Source organism: Myxine glutinosa, chromosome 2, assembly GCF_964187855.1.
Source record: "Myxine glutinosa chromosome 2, kmMyxGlut1.1, whole genome shotgun sequence".
In the NCBI taxonomy this organism is placed as follows: domain Eukaryota; kingdom Metazoa; phylum Chordata; class Myxini; order Myxiniformes; family Myxinidae; genus Myxine; species Myxine glutinosa.
Window position 1 is genome coordinate 189,787,795 of NC_136262.1, and position 26,731 is coordinate 189,814,525.

Consider the following 26,731-nt stretch of genomic DNA (forward strand, 5'->3'; position numbering starts at 1 on the left):
GATATAGATATATATATAGATATATATATATATATATATAGATATATATATATATATAGATATATATATAGATATATATATAGATATATATATATATATATATATAATATATATATATATATATATATATATATATATATATATAGATATATATATAGATATAGATATATATAGATATAGATATAGATATATATATAGATATATATATATATAGATATAGATATAGATATATATATAGATATATATATATATATATATATATATATATATAGATATATATATATATATATATATATATATATATATATATAGATATATATATATATATATATATATATATATATATATATATATATATATATATATATATATATATATATATATATATATATATATATATATAGATATATAGATATATATATATCTATATATATATCTATATATATATCTATATATATATCTATATATATATATATATATATATATATATATATTATATATATTTTATATATATTTTATATATATATATATATATATATATATATATATTTTTTTTTTTTATTTATATATATATATATATATATATATATATATATTATATTATATATATATATATATATATATATATATATACGAGCCTGATTCGGCTATCTACGCTCACCTCACCACGCGTCGTTACAGAGGAACGGGCTTGTTTTAGCTGAGGATAATGACTGTACCTGAATTGCTGTGTTGTCATGATTTACACCAATTATAATACAAAGAATTATTTTGCGCAAATTTATTTGTAGAGTTTGTGATATAACATTATTATAAGCAATTTAGGTTGAAGATTTCGATTGAAAAATAAATAATTCAAAAAATAACCCCTCAGGGCGGGAGGTAGGTGCAGACTGGAAGTTTGGGATGATTACACCTCACCACCACGTAATTCAAAACACCTCACCACCACGTAATTCAAAACACCTCACCACCACGTAATTCAAAACCTCACCACCACGTAATTCAAAACACCTCACCACCACGTAATTAAAAACACCTCACCACCACGTAATTAAAAACACCTCACCACCACGTAATTCAAAAAACCTCACCACCACGTAATTCAAAAAACCTCACCACCACGTAATTCAAAAAACCTCACCACCACGTAATTCAAAAAACCTCACCACCACGTAATTCAAAACACCTCACCACCACGTAATTCAAAACATCTCACCACCACATAATTAAAAATACCTCACCACCATGTAATTCAAAACGCCTCACCACCACGTAATTCAAAACACCTCACCACCACGTAATTCAAAAAATCTCACCACCACATAATTCAAAACACCTCACCACCACGTAATTCAAAACATCTCACCACCACATAATTCAAAACACCTCACCACCACGTAATTCAAAACGCCTCACCACCACGTAATTCAAAACGCCTCACCACCACGTAATTCAAAACGCCTCACCACCACGTAATTCAAAATGCCTCACCACCACGTAATTCAAAACACCTCACCACCACATAATTCAGAACATCTCAGCACTAGGTAATTCAAAACACCTCACCACCATGAAATTAAAAGCACCTCACCACCATGAAATTAAAAGCACCTCACCACCATGAAATTCAAAACACCTCACCACCATGAAATTCAAAACACCTCAGCACCACCTAATTCAAAACGCCTCACCACCACGTAATTCAAAACACCTCACCACCGCGTAAGACGTTACGGATCTTTCAACAAAACAGTATGTATAGGCCTTGGGCTTTATGCCTCACCTTCGGGCCGCTTCGGACAAATGAAGCCCAGGTTTCTTAATACAGTCGTGTATCGTTTCAGTGGTATCGTTTTCGTAATAGTAAAAATAATAATAATATAGTAAATATGACCATAACACTTTAATCCCAATGTCGTGAATGGAAAGCTGATGGATTGAAGTGGTGCATGGTTCATGAATCGATGATAAGCGGTGTACGGTACTAACAACCGCGGAAGTAAGGAATTCTCCTCGGTTTTTTGATAGCATGTTATTAACCCAGCCATTTTTTTTTTCTTTTTTGTATACAGAATCGAGGCTCATGGAAGAGCTGACACATTGAACATGAAAACATGCACAGACACATAAAACATACAATGAAGGGATGGGGAGACAAGAGGGGGAGGGAGAGGGAAGCACACAAGCACAACAGTAGATCTGTGGAATGTCGGAAGATCTGTGGGAGTGGGAGGATTGGGGAGGAGGAAGGGGTACACGGTATAAAGCAAATGAAGACTACGAGGAATTTCACTACTCGGAATTTCTGGAAATAAGTTGGGGATTGAAAGAGGTGGATTTGGGGTGTTTTTAACGGGGGTAGAAAAGATCAAGGTTTTGGATGAGAGAAGACGAGCTGGTAGTGAACAGCTGTTTTAAAGACCTCGAGGGAGGAGAGAGATTGAAGAGAGTGTGGGAGTTTGTTCCAGAGGTGGGAGAAAAGAGGAATGAAAGAGTGAAGATGAGCAGAGAGTCTTGATTTTGGCAGTTTCACCAGAAGAGGGTTGCTGGTAGATCTTGTGCGTCCGGCAGGAATATTTGGGAGACAAAGCAGGGGGAGAAAGGCCGGAGAGGAGTCGGTATAAGACAGAAAGACCACCTACCTACCTGCGGCGAGAGAAAGGCCCTCAGAATCAGCTTCATCGTGGGAGATTCCAATGATTCTGAATGCTTTGGTTTCAACCACATGAAGCCGAGCTCGGTGTGAGGCAGGAGCACCAGCCCAGAGGGGAGAGCAGTATTCCATTGAGCTGCGGATGAAAGCTTTGTATGTGGTGAGGAGCTCAGAAGTGCTCAGAAAGGACTTCGCACGACGGATGATGCCCAGTCGGCGACTCGCTTTGGAGGCCAGCTTGGAAATGTGGTTTTTCCATGGAAATATCATGGCAGATAGTGAGACCCAAAAGCTTGAGTGACAAAAGCAAAAGCTTATTGGAGAGGATTTCTCAGAAAGTAGATGGGATGGTTGTCAAGATGGTCTTTTTGGAGAGACATAGTGAGTGTGAGATTTGTCAGGATTGAAAGACATGTTCCACTTGTTTGACCAGTTTGTAATGTTATCCAGGTCTGCAGAGAGTGAAGAGGCTGCTACCTGCAGAATTGAGGGTTGAGATATGGAGCGGCAGAGAGTGGAGTCATCAGCAAAGAGATAGAGAGGATTTTCCAGAAAGTCGGAGAGATCATTAATGAAGTCTGCCTTGAGGAACTGCCTTGAGGAACTCCAGCCTGAACAGGAAGGGGAGATGAGAGAATTCCATTCAGGGCCACACGTTGACTGCGACCGGTGAGGAAGTCCACAAGCCATGCGTGGAGGTTTCCATGGATACCATAAGAGGAGAGTTTGGTGAGCAGGGCGGGGTGCCAGACCGTATCGAAGGCACGTTATATTTCGAGGGAGACACCTCTGATTTCCTGTTTTGCATTGAGGACCTCCATCCATTGATGAGACAGCAGAAGCAGCATGTCCAGAGTAGAACGACCTTGTCTGAATCCAAATTGATGATCTGAGATCAAGCCATTGGAGAAGAGGAAGGATTTCATGTCAGAAGCGATTATTGATTCCATGACCTTGCTGATTATTGGGAGCAGGCTGGTTGGTCTGTAGTTGCAAGGATCTGTTTTAGCATCTTTTTTGTGTAAAACTGTAATGTTGGCTGATTTTCAAGCAGATGGCAGATGACCTTGAGCGAAAGAGAGGGTTAAGAGAACAGACAGAGGGTGAGATAGAGCGGCAGGGCAGGATTTTAGGACCCGTGGGCTGATGCCGTCTGTTCCAGTTGCAGAATCAGTGTCGAGGTTTGACAGAAACTTCTCCACCTTGTCAGGCGAGAAGGACACAGAGTCCAAGGAGCAGCTGTGTTTGACTGGGTAAGGTGGGTAGAGAGAGAGATGGGTTTGGGACACAATCTTTTGAGGCAAACACAGAGTTGAGGCATTCGGCTTTTTCACGTGCAGTGTCAGCTGTGCAGTGTCAGCTGTGCAGTGTCACGTGCAGTTTAACAAGCAAGGTATGGGAGGGGATGGAAGGGGAACAAACACCAGAAACAGATTTGACCAGACGCCAACAGGATTTGGAGGAGGGAGACAGGTTTGAGAGTTCAGTCTTGAGAAAAAAAACACCTTTAGAGGCCATTTTTTCCCCGCAAGCGGGGGTTGGCCTTTTTCGGGAACTGTGGTTGTTGTTGTTTTTCGGTCCCCTTTTTGAAGCAATGCTTTACGGCCGGATGCCCTTCCTGCCGCCAACCGTGTTAGTCGCCCCTTGCGACACACAGGGAATTACCAGTGAACTGGTACTCAATTTGCCGACCTCGGAAGGATGACAGGCTGAGTCAACCCCCCTGGCGTTAATTCAGCGATTGACCGGGATTCGAACCCAGGATCCTAGGATCCTAAGCCGGCACCCTAGCCGCTAGCCCAACACCAGGGACTTGAGTCTTGAGAGTAGAGAGATATTTTTTCCTGGCTCTCCTGATGGTAGACACACACTTGTTCCGAGCTTTGTGAAATGAACTGAGATTGCCTTCAGTTGGATTAGCCTTCCAAGATGCGAAGGCAAGTTGTTTCATGGCAACTGCCTCACCACGAGCTTCAGTGTACCATGGATGGGAGGAAAGGTATGACAACTGAAGACTCGATGGGATAAATCTGTGCATGAGAGAGAGAGAGAGAGCAGTTTACTTTGGAAGAATTCCCAGGAAGAGTTGATGTCAGAGGCGGTAGAGATGGGAGACCAGTCCAGATGATTTTTGGCTGCTTGAAGACCGTGCCAGTCGGCCTGAGTGAAATGCCAGACTCGTCGACGCTGAGGAGGCTCTCTGAGAATGGCCAGAGAGATGTCTACTTTAACAAGCACATGATCAGAAGAACCGATTGGAGCAGAAGAAGAGCAGCAGACATTTGCAGGGAAGTTTGTCATAACCAAGTCCAGAAGACAAGATGCTCTGTTGACTGAGATCTGGGTTGGGTAATTGACAGATTGTGTCAATCCCAGTGAGTTGCAGAAGTCCTTTGCTGAGGTGCCATGGCTGATGTGAAATGTACCTACACTGTACCCACACCCAGCCAGCTGGCATTATGACCGTTGAAGTCACCACATATGAGGAAGAGAGAGTTGGGATGAGTGGATAGAAGTTGGTCCGTGTTGTCAGACAGGGAGATGTAAATGGAATCATCACTGTTTGGAAGACAGTACAGAACATATATGAATAAAAGGTGGGAGTGAAGGGAAGCCGTAGCCAGAGGTACTCCTGGGGGTGGGGTGGAGAGAGGGCACTGCAGAGAGAGTGAGAGTTTCTTGTGGGGTATGTAGATTACAGTAGATCTTCCCTCAGTTCTGTAATTAAATCTTCCCTCACGGATGTCGGGATTCCTCCAAATTTATTTGTTTAATGTTGTAGACAGCACTAGTGACTGTTTAAAAACGAATCATATGTGTTTGTGGTTTATAATATTTTACAAGCCCATCCAAGCTGCTGTTAGACTTTTGGTCTTGTTTGATTAATGACAGTTGTAGTCAAGTACTGTACATGTACATATACAAAATAAAAAATAAATTACCAGACATATTTTAATAAAAGCAAACCTCTTCCGGAAGCGGTCAAAGTTGGTGTTACCTCCTCCTCTTACTGTAGGTGATGAGAACAAGCTGCTTTGATTTGGGTTCAGCTACGGATTCAGATCCGGCCTATCAGTGGGACACAAAACATAACATTTTCAGCCTGCCAGAGGTTTGCACTCTACCGAGTGCCTTTCTCGCTCTTCATGCACTCACACTGCCCAATGCTACATTTGCTTTTCTGACATTGGCACTTCATAGCTGCCAGAAGGTTATCTGCAGCAGGAGACATGTTTTCCCATTTAATCGCAAGATCATCATCTATTGCCCATCTATGGTGAGTTGGGCTAGGTGCATTCACAAACTGCTAAATGTCTCTTCTATGTATGGATGTATGGCAGCCTGATAATTTGCTCTCTTGACATGTTCCATGTGGGAGAGAACCTTTGAACTTGCAGTCCATCCTGAACATGCATCTCACAATACTAATGTTCTTCTTGCCTTGCCTTCTGCCATAGAGTATACAGACAAACAGTTCAAGTTCTTCCTGAAGCGCTGTTGATACATCACATTGTCCCAATTCCTTGAAACCATCCATATGTTTTTCTTCAGCCAATGGCAACTTCAGGCCTTTGTCATACCTTTATCATAAAAGGTGCTCACTGAGTCACAGCCTGCGAAACAATGGAGTCCAATCAGAGCATTGGACGCATTTTGACCGAGATGATCTCGTATTGCTGTGGCATCTATTGCTCAAGATATGCTTCCCTTTCATGTGTGAAAGAGCACTCTGCTTCTCATCATTCATGCAAAACCAAGGGCTATGATGAAGACATCTGTGTCTGGACTTCAGATGATGACAGGATTTTGTGCTTGGGATTAAGATGTTGAAGGTTGAGTTTGTGCTCCTATGCACAGTGTGGAAGTCTTGTGTCAGCCTCCTCATGATCTGAGCTGTGGAATTTTTTCAACTTCTAGCTTACCACACGTAGTGTGAAAGGCCTGCCATTGTGTTCCATGTGCAAGTAACACTGATGTTTCAGATTTTTTTCAGGATCGGTCTTTTTCCATATGTTGAACAGAAACTCCACTAACTCTTCCTTGTCTGGGCTGCCTGTCATGTACTACTTCTTCCACTTCAAAGGAATCGTTTGGTCATTGATATATATATATATATATATATATATATATATATATATATATATATATATATATATATATATATATATCTTGATCCGCTGCATTCCTCTTGCAGCTCTCTTTCCCAATTAAGCTAAGCACCTTTAATGGACACAGCTGGATAACGATCTGTGACAAAGTGGATTTATTCTGAATACAAGTCAGTAGCCAGGGTCACAACTTTGTTCAGAATGCACATTGCCAGGTCACCAAATATTGAGAGTGTGTGAATTTGGCTACTTGGTTCTTGAATTAAGGCCATGCTGTTCCCTCTCTAAATGCTCTTCTTTGGAACTGACTCAACAACTGGTGATGGCTCCACTACGAATTCCAAATGATGCATCAAGCTGGCTTTGTTGGTTTTCGCAATGCCATCATTCTCATTAGCTAATTCTAATGGATTTAAACAGAAAATATTCTACAAGTTCCTGCAGATCAACATTCTTGTCCTTGGAAGCGGCAAGCAACTTTACAAAGAGGCTCCTGTCTTGTTTCAGTATATTGGCCTTGTCGATCCAGTTTGATGACTTCTTTGTAGTTATTGATGAGTCTTTATTTCATTTAGTTTGGATTGTCATGTGCAGATCATTAGAACCTTCTTGTAGTCGGTCTTTAATGTATTGTTATGAATTTTGGGGTAGGGGCATATATAGATTTAGGTAGATCTGCATAGGTAGATGCTCCGGTTGTCGTGGGTAGCAAGAACCATTTCGATGTAAATAAGTAGAGGACCCGTCTAGCCTGTTTGTTCGGATTAAGGTGTATCTTACTCCCCATTACGAGGAATGGGGCATGTTAAATAGTTGTTGGGATTATGCTATTTCCCCCATATGTCAGACCTGGTTATCATTCCATTTGTCCCTTATGGCAACACATCACATACATTAGCTAGACCCATTAGTGCACCACATTAATTAATTCCCCCGCCGCCACAATGACTGACCGAAAAGACCGACAGCAAGCTGCCGCGCAGTGGTACACCATGGCGATCAGACATCGAGCAGGCAGGCTGAGGCCACGCCCACCTCACGATAGATTGACACCGAGGGTTTGATGGGCGGATCGCACGACTGGTGGGAGGGGACTCGTGGATTGGTAAGAGGCCTGGATGACGTCAGAGCGGCCCAGACAAGATACTTGGAGTGGCGGACATTTTGTCTCTTTGGTCCGGACTTTGGTGGTGAACGGTTGTGTGCCGACATTTCCAGCTTCTCGTCCCTGGATCGATCCTGCCCAGACCTCTGTCTCGACTCCGTCTTGCCCTTGTTCTCCTGCCCTTGCCTCGTCCCTGCTCGTTTGAAGAGACCTGAATGCCTGGACCTCGTTCGCTCCTGCCCTTATGCTTTCCTTCACCTCGACTCTCTCCATTGCGACCCAAACGTTGAGTGCATCGCAACTTCGTGCCGAATCTGGGAGGAGATTGCCCGGTTGTAGAGACGGGTTGCACGCCACTCGCTCGCTTGGCGCGAGAGGTTGTATCGAGGCTTGGTGAACGGGGGCGCATCGATCGAGGCCTTTCTTCCCGCCAACATTGAAGCCGCGGCGGGCTTGTGCGCTTGGAGCTGACCATCCCTGACTATCCCGGACACTACAGACACAGCTAAGCCAACACAAACGCGCACATAACGGTTATTTTCCATATATCCTCCCCATTTGTACGTGTGTGTGTCTGTAATAGGAGCGCTCCAGTTAGAGGGATTATACAGGCGCATTTTATTTTGTATTATCGGCATCCGTATACTAAATCGTTTATTTTGGTACATAATTCCGTTTCGTGTGAGTTTAATTTCCTGCAGGTTGAAGACTGCCCGGGGAGATCGTGTCAGGTAAATCTCGCCGCTTCTTCTTCCTCTTTCCTTCTTTACCCCACGCATATGTATAGCGAAATCCGCCATTGAACGTCGCCTCGGAGTTAAAGCTCGTTTTGGCCATCCACAATTTTCCCGGTCTTAACCGAGGGGCAATCGCACGACAGTATTCTTCAGTTGCAGCAGTGCCCCAAGCATGTCCTTTGTGACATCTGTACTAGCAAAAACAACAGAAGATAGATGCACGAGTTGTTTGCTGTGTTCCTCAAATGGGTTCACCATGTTTTAAACACACAGCTTGCACATCGTTGTTGTCTTTTCTTATACGTTGGTCTTGCAAGTCTTTTACTCCCGTAATTGAGTCAGTCTTTCCTGCCATGTCTCACACTGGTGTTGTATTTGGCAACATTACACATTTGCATCAATACATCATTCATGATATTTACAGATACAAGAAAGGTGGTGGGATTTCATGCTCCATGAAAAATCTGAAATCTGTAAGTCATCTCACAGTTCTGTGGCAGCAGGCATGATGACAGAATAGGGAACAGGAAAAAAATTGTCATCAAGGAAACTAGATTTAGAAACTAGAAACAAGGAAACTACTGTACAGTACTTTTAACGATGTTGGCTATTACATGGTGAGTTGCATTGAGTATTTTGTAGAGAAAGTCTTTGTTATTTTTCATTTATCTATTAACAAGAATGACCGCATTGTGGTCACTAGCTGCGCCAAAATCCAGTAGCAGGCCAATTTGGAAACTCATTTAAAGCACTTTTAAAAGATGAACAGTGCAATTGGGAAACCCACATTTAATGCGCTATTTTGCGCTATTTAATGCGTAATGCGCTATTGTCATGGTGGACTTTCTGCATAAACACCTGACTATTAATGGCCAAATTATGCAAATTAAGCCATTTTCGGAAATATATCATGAAAATTGCCACTGAAAGCTCCCAAGAAGGGTCTGGCTTCCCCAGAAAATGCATCTGCATATCCCATACACATTGCAGTGGATACTCCAAAGAATTATGCCTTCTGAATTCTTCTACATCCTGCTTATTCACCTGATCTCGCTCCCTCAGACGCCTACCTTTTCCCCAGACTGAAATCTGAGATCAGGGTAAAGATATTTGGCTGTTATTGCTGCTGTAGAGAGGTTTTCAGGAGAGGAGGGTGGACATTGGTTTTGAGAAGATACGTGGCTAAAGAGACGTTAGATAAATAGTGTCGAAGTCGAGGATGATGATGAAAAATATTATCAACCTCTCTGATAGAATGTTCTTTCCTGGCCAGTCTGGAAACTTGTGGGGATAAACTTGGGACCATGTTTCAAGTCTACAGTTTTCGTTATTTTTAAAATCAATTAATTTTTGTTTTCTTTCTTATTTGTGAATTTTACCCACATCTCTTTCATAGTCAGAAGCATTTGGTGTTTTGTCCCAATGAATGTGATTGCCAGCATCACAAAGTTATTTGATGAATATATTGTATGTACTGCACTTAAGATTGGCACCATGCACTCTCCTTTATTCTAACCCAGATGTGTGCCCACCCTTTTTACAGCAGACCGACCCAGTGGATCTCAGCAACTCTGCCTCCGGGTGTCAGATTCAAAATGCAGGCCCTATACCTGGATCTCCATTGGCGTGCAGTCAGGCAGAGAATCCACGCTGCCGATTTCAGGGATGGAGCTCTGGCAGCACCATTAGACCCTCTACACATGAGGAGTGGTTGATTGGTCAGCCAGCAGTCCAAACACGCAACTTGCATGGTCTATCGGCTTCCTATGAAAGATTGCTGGGTGCCAAAAGGTGTGCTGGTGTCAACATTGGCAGTAGCAGTGGGCATAGCATTCGAGGAATCTTGCAGCCTGAATCGGATAGCTTTAACCGACATATGGATGGTGAGATCGGTGGGAGGAACAGTGTAGTCAATGACCTCACCCACTTGCGATGGCAAGACGGTATAATCTTGCCACCACCAGTACCACTCTTTCCAGCACCCCCAGCACCACCCTTTATTAACAGGCAACTGGCCCGAACGACTGATGCGGGTGATTGGCATCCGCCCCCAGCTGATATCACTGAACTGAATAGAGGAGATGCAGCACGGTGTGACAATTATTTCCTGAGGTCTAATGGTCTGCTACACGATCCACTGGCAGCAATCCCTCCACTTGACAGGCCTCCGCTGTCTGATGTAGAGCCATTGGTCTTGGAGGCAGTAACCCGGCCCCGCATTGAGCCACGGCACGAACAGATGGATCCAGCCATTAACTCAGCGGTTGCATACGGACATCTTGCAACAAGTCAGCCGGTGGTGCCTCAAAGCCACAACCTTCTGCCACCTACATGTGAGTTTGCTGGATTACAATGCTAACTCTTGGCCTGATGCACTGTGCTAGTTTGTGAGACTTCTCCAAAGGGAAATCTTTCCTTGTTGCTTAATTTGAAATCCGGCACGGATCTTCACTGTGAAGTGTCTCAAGTTATGTTTCCCAGGCAAAAGTGCGTTATTCTAAATTGCAGCATGTTTGCTATATCAAATATGCAATGCCATACAGACAGGCCTATCAACATTAGGCAATTAGCCTGTGCACAGCATAAGCGAAAAGCCTGAAATGCCTACAAATAATTTGTTCCTATTTCTTCAGTTTCAGTTTCAGTTCAGTTCAGCAGTTTTTCACGTGACTGTATGACAGGTTCGACGATATGTATGGCCTGAACGGCATACAAATCAAAATGGCGGAGTGTGGAGAGTCAGCCGCCGTACCGACATCAGACCTAATCACATTACCCTGTCATGTGAGCAGATCCTCAGCTCTGATTGATATACGTTTGAGGGGACATACATACATACATACATACATACATACATACATACATACGTACAGACGGACAAACACTGTTCTAGATGGCTTTGCCCTATGGGATACGCCGTAAAAAAAAACTTCTATTAATAAAAGGAGCAGTATTCGGATTGCAGTAAACCTGCAGTAAAGGAGCAGCAGTAATAAAAGGAGCAGTATTGGAGCAGAGCTCCAATAAAAGGAGCAAATAAATTTCTTCCTATTTTCACAGTGTACACAAAAACAGCTGTTTCCGAATTTTTAATGCATATGCAGTCACCATAATCCAAGATGGCCGCCATAAATTTGTTAAAATAAAGAAATCGCTATAATTTTCCCATTATAGCACATTCAGAGATAATAAAAACAATCTGCTTGGACAAGTGTAGCTAACGTTAACTCCAATAAGCATTATTAACTTTTGTGAATAAAACAAAAACACGATAACAGTCAGATATCCACAAAATGAACGTTCTCAGGGACGTAACATAACGTAATATGCTGGCAAATAAACGCAACAAATACAAAGTGGGCAGTTTTCAAACAACGAGAGTGCCAGGTATGTGAGTGTTTTGAGATTAGTCATCCAAGTCGTCGGTTTCCTCGTCATCGCTGGAAATCTCATCAATTGATTCCCTGTCTTTGACTGTCTTTCCCTCGTGGTCCCCCTGTACTGTCTTTCCGTCGTGGTCCCCCTGTGCTGTCTTTCCCTCGTGGTCCCCCTGTACTGTCTTTCCCTCGTGGTCCCCCTGTGCTGTCTTTCCCTCGTGGTCCCCCTGTGCTGTCTTTCCCTCGTGGTCCCCCTGTGCTGTCTTTCCCTCGTGGTCCCCCTGTGCTGTCTTTCCCTCGCGGTTGTCAGCTCTTTCACGAGCCTCGATTCAGTATACAAAAAAAAAAGAAAAAAAAAAAAAAAAAGTTTATGCCTCCATTGACGAAGTCTCGTGAACCAGAACCAGAACCAGTGATGGGATTTTGAACAAACTTGGTAAAAGCATATATGATGCAAAGATGAACTGATTGGATTGTGGCATCAATAGATCAAAGGTCAGAGGTCATGCTAGGTAAAAATGTGAACTTGAGAACAGCTGAATGGATTTAAATCAAACTTGGTACAAGTATTATAATGGTGTAATAATGTGGACGGAGGCATATCGGTCGACGTCGTGACGTCGAAGAATGGCGTTCTAGTTTTTTTTTGGAAATTCCACAATGGTGTGGTAAAGGTTCTGATTTGAGTGTGCATGATAAGTCTTGCTTTTCATTTTATGATCGACGATTTCATTTACTGTACTTATTCACATCCTCCGGTGGTAAATTGGCACTAATCCGTTTTTCATGCTATTAAATAAATACAGTACTTATAGTGGCATATATTGAATGATGGAGGGGTTTAAATTGTGGGGGATCGATAGCTCATTGAGTTTTCTCATCAAGGTTTCAATTCTCAACATAAAATGGGACTTAAATAAAAATCAGTTCTGGTGTTGTGCCAGTACAGGGGTCACGGCATTGGTTGGAAATGTTGCATCTCCATGTTAAATATCCTTTTGAAAGCGATTAGGCTGTTGTGGGCTATTTCCTTGGGTTGGCACTCTTTGTCTTTCTTCTTAAGACTCATTTGAGCCGTTCTTCTTGCTGCCTCCCGTTGATTTCGATTTTATGCTTTTTATAAACAAACCTTAGCTGGGTGACCAATCCATGGGGAACTGGAATGGCATTAAATAGAGCACATACCTCCGCCACGGTGAACAATTTACGTTTTGTATCCCACTGATAGGCCGGATCTGCACCTGAACCAAAATCTAATCAGCTTATTCTTGTCACCTACCTAACTCATCCACCAAATTTTTGTCATAATCCATCAACAACTCTTTGAAATATCATGCTGAATATCATTTTTGGGCTTATCTCTCAACGGTGAAGAATCATTTGAAAAACTATTGGCTCTGGATCCAGATCTGCACCAAAATCGAATCAATTCTTCCTTGTCACACACCCAACCTGCCCACCAAATTTTGTCTGAATCTGTCCACGTTTTAAAATATCCTGCTCACAGGCAAACAGACAGGGGTGTGAAAAAATAACTTCCGTCCACCTTAGTCCCAGTAGAGGTAATTACCAAGTCCTCCCACCCAGGTACTCAGTAATTGTACAAGGTTAAATATAAAGAACAGTTTGCCACCTGTGGACTTGATCTACTCAAAACGATATCAGCATGGGACAGGCTTCACTGAGGCCTGCAGACACTGAGGCCTGGCTGCAGTGGCCTTTGGGTTCAGGTAATTTCATCGACCATGAAGTTTCATTTCCAGTTGTTGCCACTTGTACTCGCTGGCAGGGGAAGTATTCATGGCTCCTGGGCACCAGGCAGGCAGGCAGAGATTCATGGCAGGCTTAAACAGACAGTTGGAGGTGTACTCATAAAACTAGAAGACCTCAAAATGAAGTTCGACGTCAGATAATCGTAGGTTTTGAGGGTAGTGTTGTCACCAAGATAACGATGTCATTCACGGTGAAAGATAATACCAACTCTTGACTTTTGTCCGGGAATGTGAAGAAGCGGTTCATGTAATCAAGGACGTATGACCCCATTTGTTTGGACAGGTTCGAAGGACCAAACACTTTGAGACGACAACTCGGAGATGACTGCAAAAGCAAACGTTTTGCATAATAGACAGACACAACAACATGCATTTTAAGGCCATTTTACCTGCTAGAGCGGGGGTTAGCCTTGCGGTCCCCATTACAATCTTCTCCATTTTGCCCTATTTTCTGCATCTCTCCTTGTTATGCCCCTTGCCCGCATTTCTTCTTCCACCATCTTTAGCCAAGTTTTTCTCGGTCTTCCCCATCCTCTACTTCCTTCTACATTCATTTCCATCACTCTTCTCAACCAGTCACTTTCATCCTTCCTCAACACATGACCAAACCATCTCAACCTGTTTCTCTTCACAGCATCCATCACAGGCTCTATTCCCATCATCTTTCGCAATTCATCATTTGTCTTCCTCTCTCTCAACGACACTCCGCACATTCACCAAACCATTCGCATTTCCACCCTTTCCAGCCTTCGTTGCTGCTCTACGTTCATTACCCATGTCTCGCTCCCATAGGAGCATATTATGCATTTTGCATAATAGGAAAACAATAAATTAATTACCTCGTGTAGAGATATTTTAATGATGCTCAAAGGTTCACAACATATCATGAGGTTCCGTCTGTTTGTGAAATATGGAGAGGGGTTTCGGGGATTATAATAGGCGACTAATATGAGACATTTAAAAGGAAGAGAAGGGGATGTGTAGGAGGAGTGGAAGAAAAGGGCGAGGATGTTCAGGAAGGGGGCATGTATGGAACAAATACAATGGGGAAAGGGAGGCGAAAATTTCTTTGTATTTGTGAATTAAATAGAGGGCCCTTAATGAGTTATAAGATGGGTTCCAGAGGAAGACATGATCTTTGAAAGAACGAGTTGAAAGAAGGAATGCTTTGTACACAGGTTATTGGTGACTGGAGGGAAAGGAGAGAAGGAAAAGTGAGGGTATGAGGGCAGCCAGCAGGAGTCTCGATTAACATTCCCTCGGCTCCGTGGGAGCATGCACAGCGTGCTCTGACAGATGGACCATAGGCAGACACCGTCATGGTCTTGGCAGGCCTGGGAGCACGGCGGGTATACTTTGATGGGCCGAGCTCATGCGACACCCACTCTGCACCGTGTCTTGCTTGCATTCAACCATCTTTTTCCTCATTGCAAGAAACAATTGTTTTGTACAGTTGCTCTAATAATACTTTTTGTTTTATTCGTCTTTCTTTTGTTCTCTGATAGTCCCATTCAAGTATCTTCACAAGTGTTTTTCCAGTATTCAACCTTTGCTGCATTTTGCTTCTGCCAGCTGCTTTGAGATTTTTTTTTTTAACTGCGTATACTAAACGCTACTGAACATGATGCTTTTGTGTAATTTGAATATAAAATGTTAGTTCCATGATGTACCATTTTAGACTGCCCATTTTGCTCTGCTTATTCACACTTCCATCTTTCGTTCCATTGCAGGCGGTCCACTGAGAAGGCCTGGACATTCGCACCAGCACCAGCATACTTATCCTCTTTCTCACCACCACCATTCGGGGTCTGTGGCGTCCACGGCACCGGCTCCGGTACCACAGCAGGCTGCGACGCACGATTATGGCCTATCTAACACTGGGCATAACTCATTACTATCGAGCAACCTTCCTCGAGCATTAGGACCTGCGGCTCATCCAACTGTCTCGAGCCTGGGGGTAGGCACCCAGGGTGGCTTGGGGCCTACGAACACACCTACGGCACCACCTCGGCAAAACCTTTACCAGCAATTTCTTGTACAGCAGGGTCTCCGGGAAATCGAACGGGAGCGGGCAATGCCACGAACCAGGTACACAGATCCTTGTAGCATGCACTCGCATTCTTTACGCTACTTTTGCTCAATGTTTAACTTTTATTGCTACTCTCCCAACGTTTCAAGTTAAATAAATCCAAGTCTACAATTTTTTTAGATGGATGTAAGAGAATTGCAATGACATGCTCGTTGTGTTCATTTTATGTTATATTGGACGTAAACGGTTGCCTCCATAGTTCGGTGAGCGCGTTTTACTCAAATGCTAGAAATTTTGATCCTTTTGTCATACATGCACCTGCCTCGCAACCATAGCAGAGCTCGAGAACGACCCCCACAACACCCCCACCGCATGCATCCAAACTACGGGCACGGTCAACACATCCACGTACCCCAGACCATGGCCGGCCAGGTGCGGCACGGAGCCGACTTTGTTTGGTAAGCCTGTAGTGTGTAGATCCATGTCATTCAAGATGACTACATGTTCTACTTCCTGCTTATGGCTTGTGTTTTTACCGTATTAACGTTTTTTTGTTAATTAAATATCCTTACTACTATATCCATCGGTTATACAATAGAAAATGAGAGGTGCTCACTCAGTTGTATAAGCTCGAAGTAGATGATAAATGTTGCTTCTGGGACACCTCCGTTTAACATGGGAAATCCCTATCTAATGTCATTTACCCCCCTGTTTTTAAAAAAATCATAAACACCTCTATTTCTCCCTCTATGAACCTATAATCCTTCTCGCCTTATGAACCTATAATCCTTCTCGCCTTATGAACCTATAATCCTTCTCACCTTATGAACCTATAATCCTTCTAGCCTTATGAACCTATGATTTTCTTCCTTTATGAACCTATAATCCTTCTAGCCTTATGAACCTATGATCATTCTCACTTCCATGTAATTTTTACCCTATTCCCCCCACTACCCCCTTAATGTAGTTCCTTAGACCACTCTGCTAATGAGCCTATAAATATATTATCTCTTTCTAACTTTTTTAAGAGTTCCATTCTCCTATAGAACTCATCCCCATCAAGTATATTTATAAAGTATACAGGTTCCTTAACCTTTTGTTGTGAAAGTATAAAGTGGTATGTTTCACGGAGGGTTCTTGTTTGACCTCCTCCTCTCCCACATACCATTTTAAAATTATAATATTTATTATCCGATTGATAACCATTAAAGTTCTCACTCCACTCTAATATATTTTTCTTCCCACCCTCCATTACCCCACTTAACAAATGAATACGTTTATCCGTCTTGAGAACCTTCTGACCAGTGATTCTCTCAACCTCTTGAATCTGATATTTTTCACATTCGTTATGTTTTCCATTTATATACCAAGGTTGATTACACCTCCACTCTTTAGTCTGGTTGATACTTGGTTCTATCATTTATATAATAGTAAAAAAGGTGGCGGTAGCCCGTTAAAATCCCTAACCCCCCTTTTTAACTTATCACTTATATATATATATATCTTATATACTTATATAACCATAAGGGAGACGATCAATTCCATTTTCTAAAATAAACCTCTTATCATCAAAAGCCCCCAATGCTTTCTTATGTGTGGGCGGGGTCTGTGTGGGTGTGGTCTGTGTGGGTGTGGTCTGTGTGGGTGTGGTCTGTGTGGGTGGGGTCTGTGTGGGTGGGGTTTGTGGGTGGGGTCTGTGTGGGTGTGGCTTATGATTTTTTTTATTTTTTATTTTTTTTTATTACTACTAATTAAATTAGCTAATCTGGGTGGATGAAAGTATGGATGGTTGTTGTTTAATGAATTATCAGTTTTGTTTTTTGTAATTCTTGTGAGTAAAATGAACCCAAGATTTCTTCCCAATTCATATCATATAATTTGTAAGTCCAAGGCATAGTATCCATTACATCAACGATTTTGAATAATTCATTAGTCCATCTCTTTGTATAACCTTTCTCAAAATGACTTTTCCATCTGTATATTCTTACAATATCACCAACTTTGAACTTGGGCTTTCTCAAATTAATCTCCTTTTCATATTCTAATTTTGTAAATGTTTCTGATGGTTTTGATTTTGTTGATGAATGAACTGTATTATTGTAATTATCTACAATATCCTGAATAAAATACACCCATTTTTGGGAACCGAGTTGTGTGAATTTTTTATATAATTTCTCTTTTAAAGTACGATTAAAACGCTCAATAACAACTGCTTTTCCTTCATTAAAGGTGCTGTATAATTTAATACCCTCCCCCTTAAGAAATTTCATAAATATTTTGTTATAGAACTCTGTTCCCTCATCGGTCCACAGTTTCTTTGGTTTTCTTTTACTTTTATTAAATATCTGTTGGAAGGCTAACTTCAGAGTATAACCTCTCTTGTTTTTCAAAGGAACAACCCAAGCAAATCTACTCCTCAAATCAATAACGGTTAAAGCATACTTGTATCCCTTATCATTTTTTAGTTCGATTAAATCAGCGGACCATATGTGGTCGGTGTATTTAGAATAAACTTTCCTTCTTTTAAACTTTGTGATTATAGGTTTATGTAATTCATCAGCCAAAAGCTCCTCAGTCTTGATGACATCATGAGAGCCTAATAGTTTTTTGAGGGTGAATAACCAAGGCCAAGTTTCAATTTAGCATTTATCAAATTTCTCACAATAAACCTATCAACTTTCTCTCTCAACGTTGGATTTTGTATCAAAGACAAATTATACAACATTTCTCTGTCGGCTTTATGTTTTTCAGTCAATGTAGTGGTTTTCCCATAAGCAATATCATGCTTCATACACACTTCATCAACCCTATTTGTAGGTTTAGACCAAGGTTTAGGATTGTCAGCCTCATCTAATCTTTTATCCAAGTTTGTTCCTGGGCCACAGAAAGAATACCCTGGAAGGTGTAATTCCCCTGGAATTCCAGTTGTTGTAAATTTGCTACCTGACAAAAACTTTTGTATGTCTCCTCCACTTTTAGGAGAGATGAATTGACACTTTTTAGAACCACACACTTGACATATTCCTTTTTGATAAACTCTATTATTTTTAGCTTTAACATAAGAGATATTTTTAGATTTAGTTTTCTTTTTACATTTGAGACAATAACTCATATTTATTTATGAGAAAAAGTTCTACATAGTGCCAAAACCTTTTTGGTTTTCAACATATACATTTCTATCTTGATTTTTAAAACATAAAGAATCCTTAGAAATGACTTCACTCTCTCCTCCATTTATTTACAAATAAAACTAACTAAAGTCAATAACACCAACATCATCAACTATATGTTGTATATCTGCGCTCTGAATTCATTATAGCAAATTTAAAAACCAATAAGTTCGGAAGAGTCATTAATTCTTTATTTTCCTCTTCAGTGCGTTGAGATTTATTTATTTGTCGTAATACCTTCAATCTTTCATTAATCTCAGGAATGGTCATATTTTTATATTTTTCCTCCCTCTCCTCCTCCTCCTTTTTCTCCCTTTCCTCCCTCTCCTCCTTCTCCTTTTTCTCCCTTTCATCCTTCTCCTCCTTCTCCTTTTCCTCCCTCTCCTCCTTCTCCCTTTCCCCCTTCTCCTCCTTCTCTCTTTCCTCCTTCTCTTCTTCAACTCCTTCCTCCTTCTCTTCTTCAACTCTTTCCTCATCCCTTGCTACCCTTGAGTTTGAACCCCAAAGAATATTATACATATACTCATCTGGATTTTGAGATATTCTTGTATCTATAATTATTTTTCTCATAATAGGATACCAATATGATTTGTTGACGATTTCTAAAAGAGTTTTATATTTCATAACTTTGAGAAGTTCATTTTTATTTAATATTTTAAACAAGTCTCTATTTGTGGGTTTAACAATATCAGTATAAGGCCAGTTTTTAATGACAAAATTCCCATGTATATGCTCCAAATCATAAGGTATGTAATACCGAGCACCCTTTTCTTGTAGGTATCCTTGAATACAGAAATTATAATTCTCTTGTAGTCTTCTTCCTGCCATTTATGTATCAGAAATATATGTGAGATTAATATTATGACAGGTAATACCACCCCATCTTCCCACTACCAAATCGGTTTGTATTCCTCGGCTTTCTATCCTTATCTCATTACCTTCCTTCTTTGTCATGCGAACCATCGCTATACTATCATATATTTTTCTTTTCTTAAAATCACGTATTTGTTGTTTGCTAATTGTACTTCCACATAAATCCTTATCTTCACCAAGTGGATAATATTCTTCTTTACGAGACTGATTTAAATCATGTAGGTCTTCTATGTTTATTGAAAAAGACCAATTATACCCTAAATCAGACATATCATACCCCCATTTATTAATTCGCATATTAACTAAATGTCCTTCTTTATAAAATTCAATTGTAAGCAGGTAGTTAAATTCAATGAGGAAAGGTGTATGGTCAGTATAACCAGGTGTTGTGGTTGTAAATTTTACTTGTTTAACAAAACGTGCTGTTTTCTTTAAAAATATATATTGTGATAAATCACTTAATCTAATTAAGTCATTCGCATCTGTAGGGTTTGGATAATTGATTAATTTATAAGTATTCTTCATATTAATATTTTTACTTACACTATATTTTTGTCGTTCAGCCTGTGCCTTTGTATAATAATTTGATAAATCAATATCCTGAGAGGATTTTCCAAAGATAGAACCATCTTTTCCAACATGTCATTTATATTAGATTAAAAATGATATCATAAAAATTTTCATTATTGTTGAGTTTAAATAATACATATAAACATAATTGACCACAACATTTAGAATTAATTTCTTGAACTTGAAATGTTTGATAAACACCATTCTGTAAGAATTGTATTACTTCAACAGGTGGTGGCATACCATAACTATCAAAATAATATTTATCCTGACTATTATGAATACAAACCCAATGAGAACCATTCTGTGTGTCTAAATTCATAATAATATTCTTTGTATTCTTATTTATATGTATTAATTCATCTCTCATACAAATAACCACATTATCAATTTTTAGTGTTTTACAATACTTAGCGAGTTCTATATTTGACGTTGTATTCTTTCCAAATTGTTTAAACCATTTATCCATTTATTTATGAGAAAGATACAATCCATTACCCCGTTTAGTTAGTTTAACACCCGCTTGAGCGATAGAGGAAAGCATATCTCCAACTAACAATCTAGCTTTATCAGGTAGACTTTCAAGTTTTTGAGCAAAATCTACAATTACACCACTTCCACTAATTTGTTTCTCCAACTCCTTGTTATGTCTTTCCAATTCTTTTTGAGCTTTTAGTTGTGCCTTCCTTTCGTTAGCAGTTTTTATCGCTGCTGAAATACCACCAGTCAATGCTCCCGCCGCACTTAAACCAGCAAATAAAGGAATTAGAAATGGGAGAAATCCTCCTCTTGACTTGTCTATTGAATATTTCTTTAACATAGGTTTTGTCATTTTAATTTTAAGTGATCCAACATCATTTAGTGTTTTCACCTGCTCTCTTGTGAGTAAAACATCAATTCTTACAGCTCCTTTTCTTTGAAATGTATTAACATTAATAATACAAGGCTTTTGATTTTGAATACAAGATGTTAATTTATCAAGATTGATTTGATTAACATATACCCCTACCATTTATTTATGAGAAAAAACCTATGTGATATTAATCATAACACCATTATCTGTATTAATCTGTAATTCTGTTTCCTCCAAAAGCAAACAATAAGCATCAACTTCTTCATTCTCTCCTCTTTCAATGTATAGAGAAGTATCCACTCTATTAGACTTTATAGTTTCCTTTTGAGAACTCAGGTCAATTGTGTAGATTGTATAAAGTTTTTGAAACGCAACCATATCCAAAATAGGTTCATTATTACCGTTGCTTTCACACACCTTTTGGTAAGACTTGTAGGCTTCCGCATAATCATTTTTTTCCCAATCAATTTCCAATCTATCTCGCGGATAAAATGTCCCATCAAGAGAAACCCGAAGTTGTTTCACCTTAGCATTATCACTCAGGGCATTATTCTTATTAGTACCGTCCTCTCCATCTGGTTTCTTAAAAATGAGCCATAGGTATCGTGGCTTTCCTTCAAGAACACCCAAATTCCAAGTGTAGGTAGTGTGTTCCAGTTTAACGTGTTGACATCTTCTTTTAAGGTATGATACATTTAGCGGTTTCTTTGAGTTAAGTCTTCTATTTAACATCTCTTCCGTTTTAAGATTAGGAGTATATTCACTAATATACCAACACAAATCATTAATAACAAATTTATTATTGTCGCCAAAAGCATTTTCAACCCCAAAAAGCAACCTATTTACATTATCATTCCTTTGTAGTTGAAATCTAATTTTAAGCCCATACAAAACTTTATCATAATCACAAAATCCAAATATACCTTTCAGAGGTACTGCTACCGTAAAACTATTCTCTGCTTTTGCGTCATCATTATACATTGACTTCCTTTGACTATAACCAGGGTCTGCGTTTGTTCCTGTTGACATATCAGGAATAAAACCTTCAACAGCTCCCTTACCCATTCTATCACTAAACGAATATAGTGTAAATTTCATCATTTCAGATGTAGCAGAGACATAATCAACCGCTTCAACCTCTTGTGTTCCAATATACAGGCGGACACTGTCAAACATTTTCCAGAAGAAATCATTTACGAGTGTAGCATTAGTATTATTCGCAGCCTTAGTGAATTTAAATTTACACAGCAAGAAACTATCAGCTATATTCAAGTAAGTTTGTTGATTATTTATTTCAAAACTTTTTGTTCCGTTTGAATTCCAGTCTGTTCCTGTTATAGCATTTACCTTAAAATAGTCTTCCTTTTTAGTGGAGTTTGAAATGATAATCGTATCATCCAAATCATAGATACTATCAATCGCTTCCATACTTGTATTTATATAGCATTAAAATTGTTGAAACCCTGACCCAAGTATTTTAATGATTTTTTGTCGTTCTTGTGAAGATAGTTGAGTTTTACCTTTTTTAATTTCTTTGATTGCTTGTAATTTATGAGACTCCTTTTGAGCATCTTTTATACTCTTTATAGCACCCGCAACTGAGCCCACGGCAGAAGCAGTTGAACCAATTAGGTCTTTATGTTTAAGGATGGTTGAACCAATACCCATTAGAGTATCAATTATCCCATCTCCTTTATTTCTAAATTGATGTCCCACACCCCGTTGTCTCTTTGGTTTATAGTATCCTCTCCCAAGAAACATACCTTCACCCTTATAGTATGGTGAAAGGAACATCCCATCCCCTGTAATTATTTTATATTTTCCCAACTCGTGTTTTCTCACAATAACCATTATTTATTTATTGAAAAACTTCACGTAGGTGAATTCTGATGGATATAATTTCATCATTAAAGGATATCATACGATTATCTTGGTCGGTTATCCTAAAATTTACTCTGTATATGGTTTTTCCTGACACAGGTAAATAGACAAGATTTTTTGGTTCCATATTAAATTTATAACCAATCGGGGTTGAGTATGCGCTGAATGAAAATATTGTATTTGTTCTTATTCCATCGTTATAAGCACCATCAATCAAATCACAATGAATTAATACTGAATTTATACCGGAGGATATTTGAATGACATTATCACTGTAAGACGTCCCGTTAGTTTCAACCTTTTTTGAAGAGAAACCCAATAGCTCTCTAAACGATTTTTCAATGGTGAAATCAACTTTATAATTATTTTTAAGTTTAATAGTTGATTTTGAAGTGTGTTTTTGAATATCTATTACAATATTTTTTGGTTCATCACCTTTTTCTTTCATAAGGCGAGAGACTTCTGAAGATATTTGAGAAATCTCGTAAGCACCGGGTGAAACGGTTATAGTTTTATATCCACTTCCTGGATTATAACTAAACTTGTTGTTTTTCTCTGTGATATTAAACAAGGTATTATAAGTCTCCATTGACAACAAAGAAGCCTCATATTCTTTTTTGGGGTCAAGTTGTAGTGGGTAAGGGAATGAAGCTGTGTAATCACTCGTTGTGAAATTAAAACTAAGAATTGTGCTTCTCATCTTATTTAATATCTAATAAAATATCTTTGTATTGACATTTATTAATTATTTTCATATTCATCAACTGATCTAAAATGGCGGATGCTTCATTAAAACAATTGTTGTTTCCAGCCTTCTTACTACCTAACAACAATAATAACCTATTAACTAATTGTGATGGGTCATTTGGAAGAAAACTAACACCCGAACCAAGCTTACTTAAAGCATCAATAATATGTTTCTCCTTCTCATTCTTCTTACTTTTACCAGCAACAGAAACTCCATAATCAAGTGTGTTTAGCAACTCAATATACTCTCTATCTTCCTCTCTTTCCATTTCAAGCGGTTCATCAAAATAAGGTGAATTAGAATGTCCATCTTTTGTTAGAAGAAACATTAATCTTGGGGTTAATTCAACATTTGGTTGGTCAGAACTTAAGAACACCAATTTATCATTAAATATCAATAACTTTTCTTTCACAAGATGGAACTGTGCTGGTTCTTCTGTTGGAATGAGACCTGCTCTGGTTTTTGAACCCTTCAAATATTCATTGTTTTGAAGAGCTTCTACAATATAATTGGAAAGTTTATTTACCTTCTCAAGATGCCGAAATAATCCTTCATCATCATATTCTAATTCTCCAAGTTCTTGCTCTGTCATTTGACTAAAATCTTTGAGCATTTGAAATTTTTTTGGAGTAAATTCTACCATGGGAACTGTAGGTGAAATCGTTTGTTGAGTTTTTAAAAGTGGTTTAAAAAATTTCTCTTGTTTTCTTTCAAAGGCTTCTTCACCAGTTAGTTTCTGTCTCCTTTTCTTCTTTATGTCTTCCTGTTGCTTTACAACTTTTGAAAGCAACTCTTGATGTTCTTTAAACTTTCTTACTCTTTCTTCGGTATTCATTTTCTGTATTTATTTATTGAAAAATATCATTTAGTATCTCATCTTGTTTCACAACAATATATTTATATTTTCCGATCGTGTGTTTCATATTATTTTCAAATTCCTTCTTACTACGTAATGTAGAACAATTATCTCTCCAAAAATTATTTGTATCTATTGAATTTAACTTAAATAAAATAAAAGTATTAGCATTGTTTCTTATTGAGCGCCGAGGGAGTTGAAAATATGACTGACTAAGATAAATACAATTACAAGAAGAATGTCTCCCTCTTGTATAGTAGCTATCCATTACTGTTTGGTTTCTCTCATTAACACAATCATCAAAGATAACGAGGTTCTTTTTTGATTTATCTAAATCTTGAGGTGAAGGTATATCATCCGTATTATCACTGAGAATACAAGTTATGGGTTTTAGTTTTGATTTTGATTTCTGTGTATCACAAAATAATTGTATTATATCATCAATATTATAATCATTTAGTTTGTTTTGAAGTTTAAATAAACCGATAATGTCTTCCTTTTTAAGACCCGCATTAAAACCCTGTGAGAGTAGTTGATACTCAGGTTGAAAACTTGACTTTGTAAAAATTATTAAATTATCATAATCTAAAAAATTAGGACTAAGGAGCATCTTTAAAAGTAAACAGGTTTTTCCACATCCGCTTGAACCGACTATTAGACATCTCAATGAATTTGGAAGATTTTTATGGTTATTAAATTTTATCTTATTTTCCCAAACAGGTAAAAAATCATTCATTTATATATTTGGAAAACAAGTCATCTAACTTTTTTTGAGTTTTTTGAGAAACTCTATATTTTATCCTGAGTTCAGGTTTAATTTCAAAATAATCCATTATTTTGTTTATATAGTATCTTGTATTAACATTTCCATTAAAATTATTTTGAATAATAAATATCATTAAACCCTTATACATTTCCTCAATACAAATAGTCTCTTCCCTTGTAAGAAATGGTGTATTATCCCCATAATACTTAACATTCATCTCTCTTATTAATCTTGTAAAGTAATTCATTTTTGGTTCTAATTTAAAAGAGTTATATATTTTTCTATATTTTTTATTATCATTAATTAGAAGATAATCACAGAAAATACATTGTTTATATGCTTCTGATTCTGTATTAAGCCCCACTCTACCACAAGCCGGACAATTCTCTAATTTATCATATGGAGAGTCTGGAAATTCTAAATATCCTTCAGAATTTATCATATTTATATAGTAAAATTATACTTAAAACAAAGTGCCTTTTTTAGAGGCTTTTTTAAAGATGAAACTGTGCTTAAAGTAAAACACCTTTGAGCTTTTCAACTCGTTTTATGTATATAACTTTACTTAAACTAAACGCAAATTTATTAGCTAATAAATACAATGTTTCAAAACACAAAAGACAAATTTCAATCAATCTCTACTTCGGTGGAAGATATAGAAAAATATGTCAAAGATGTTAAATTGAACAAAGATAAATATGGAAATTTTTGGATTAAACCCATAATGGAGAATAACATGTGTCCTTTTATTAAATTTACAGGACAAGCTATGTTAATTAATAACTCTATTAAAGTAAATTTGACAAAAGTTTCTCCACTACTACTAACAATTTACTCAAAGCTTGAAAAGATCATTGATAAAGAAGCTTTGAAAATGAATGATAAAACCATCAACGATTCTAGAGGAAACATTTGTATATTCTTTAATAGACCCAAAGATGTGGGTGAAATTAATAATATGAATATTAGTGGTGAACTATCATTCCGTACTCTGATTATTAGAGATTATTTGAAAATAACATTTAATGTAAAAAATATTGTGGTTATTAGTTCTAATGAAAGAAAATATATAGATATTGATGGAAGTTTAATGGTATGTAAATGAGTGATATTAACAGTCAATACTCTGAGAGTTATTATACTGAGAGTCTAGGATCTGAAGATAGTTATGATACTAATAGTTTGTGTTCAAATGATAGTTATGAGAGTAGCTTTATTGATGATTCAGA

General features: G+C 38.5%; 1 protein-coding gene across 25 annotated transcripts in view; it reads left to right on the forward strand.

The window, feature by feature from the left end:
- Positions 1-26,731, forward strand: part of LOC137420979 (uncharacterized) — a 136,910-nt gene that overhangs the window by 62,989 nt on the left and 47,190 nt on the right. For 13 of the 25 annotated variants that reach the window (XM_078772103.1, XM_068106550.2, XM_068106555.2 and 10 more), the window contains 3 exons: positions 10,151-10,940; positions 15,487-15,844; positions 16,121-16,243. In XM_078772103.1, coding sequence (XP_078628229.1) covers positions 10,151-10,940; positions 15,487-15,844; positions 16,121-16,243 — 1,271 coding nt within the window. The remainder of the gene's footprint in view (positions 1-10,150; positions 10,941-15,486; positions 15,845-16,120; positions 16,244-26,731) is intronic. The other 12 variants (XM_078772102.1, XM_068106552.2, XM_078772100.1 and 9 more) reach the window with 2 other exon arrangements.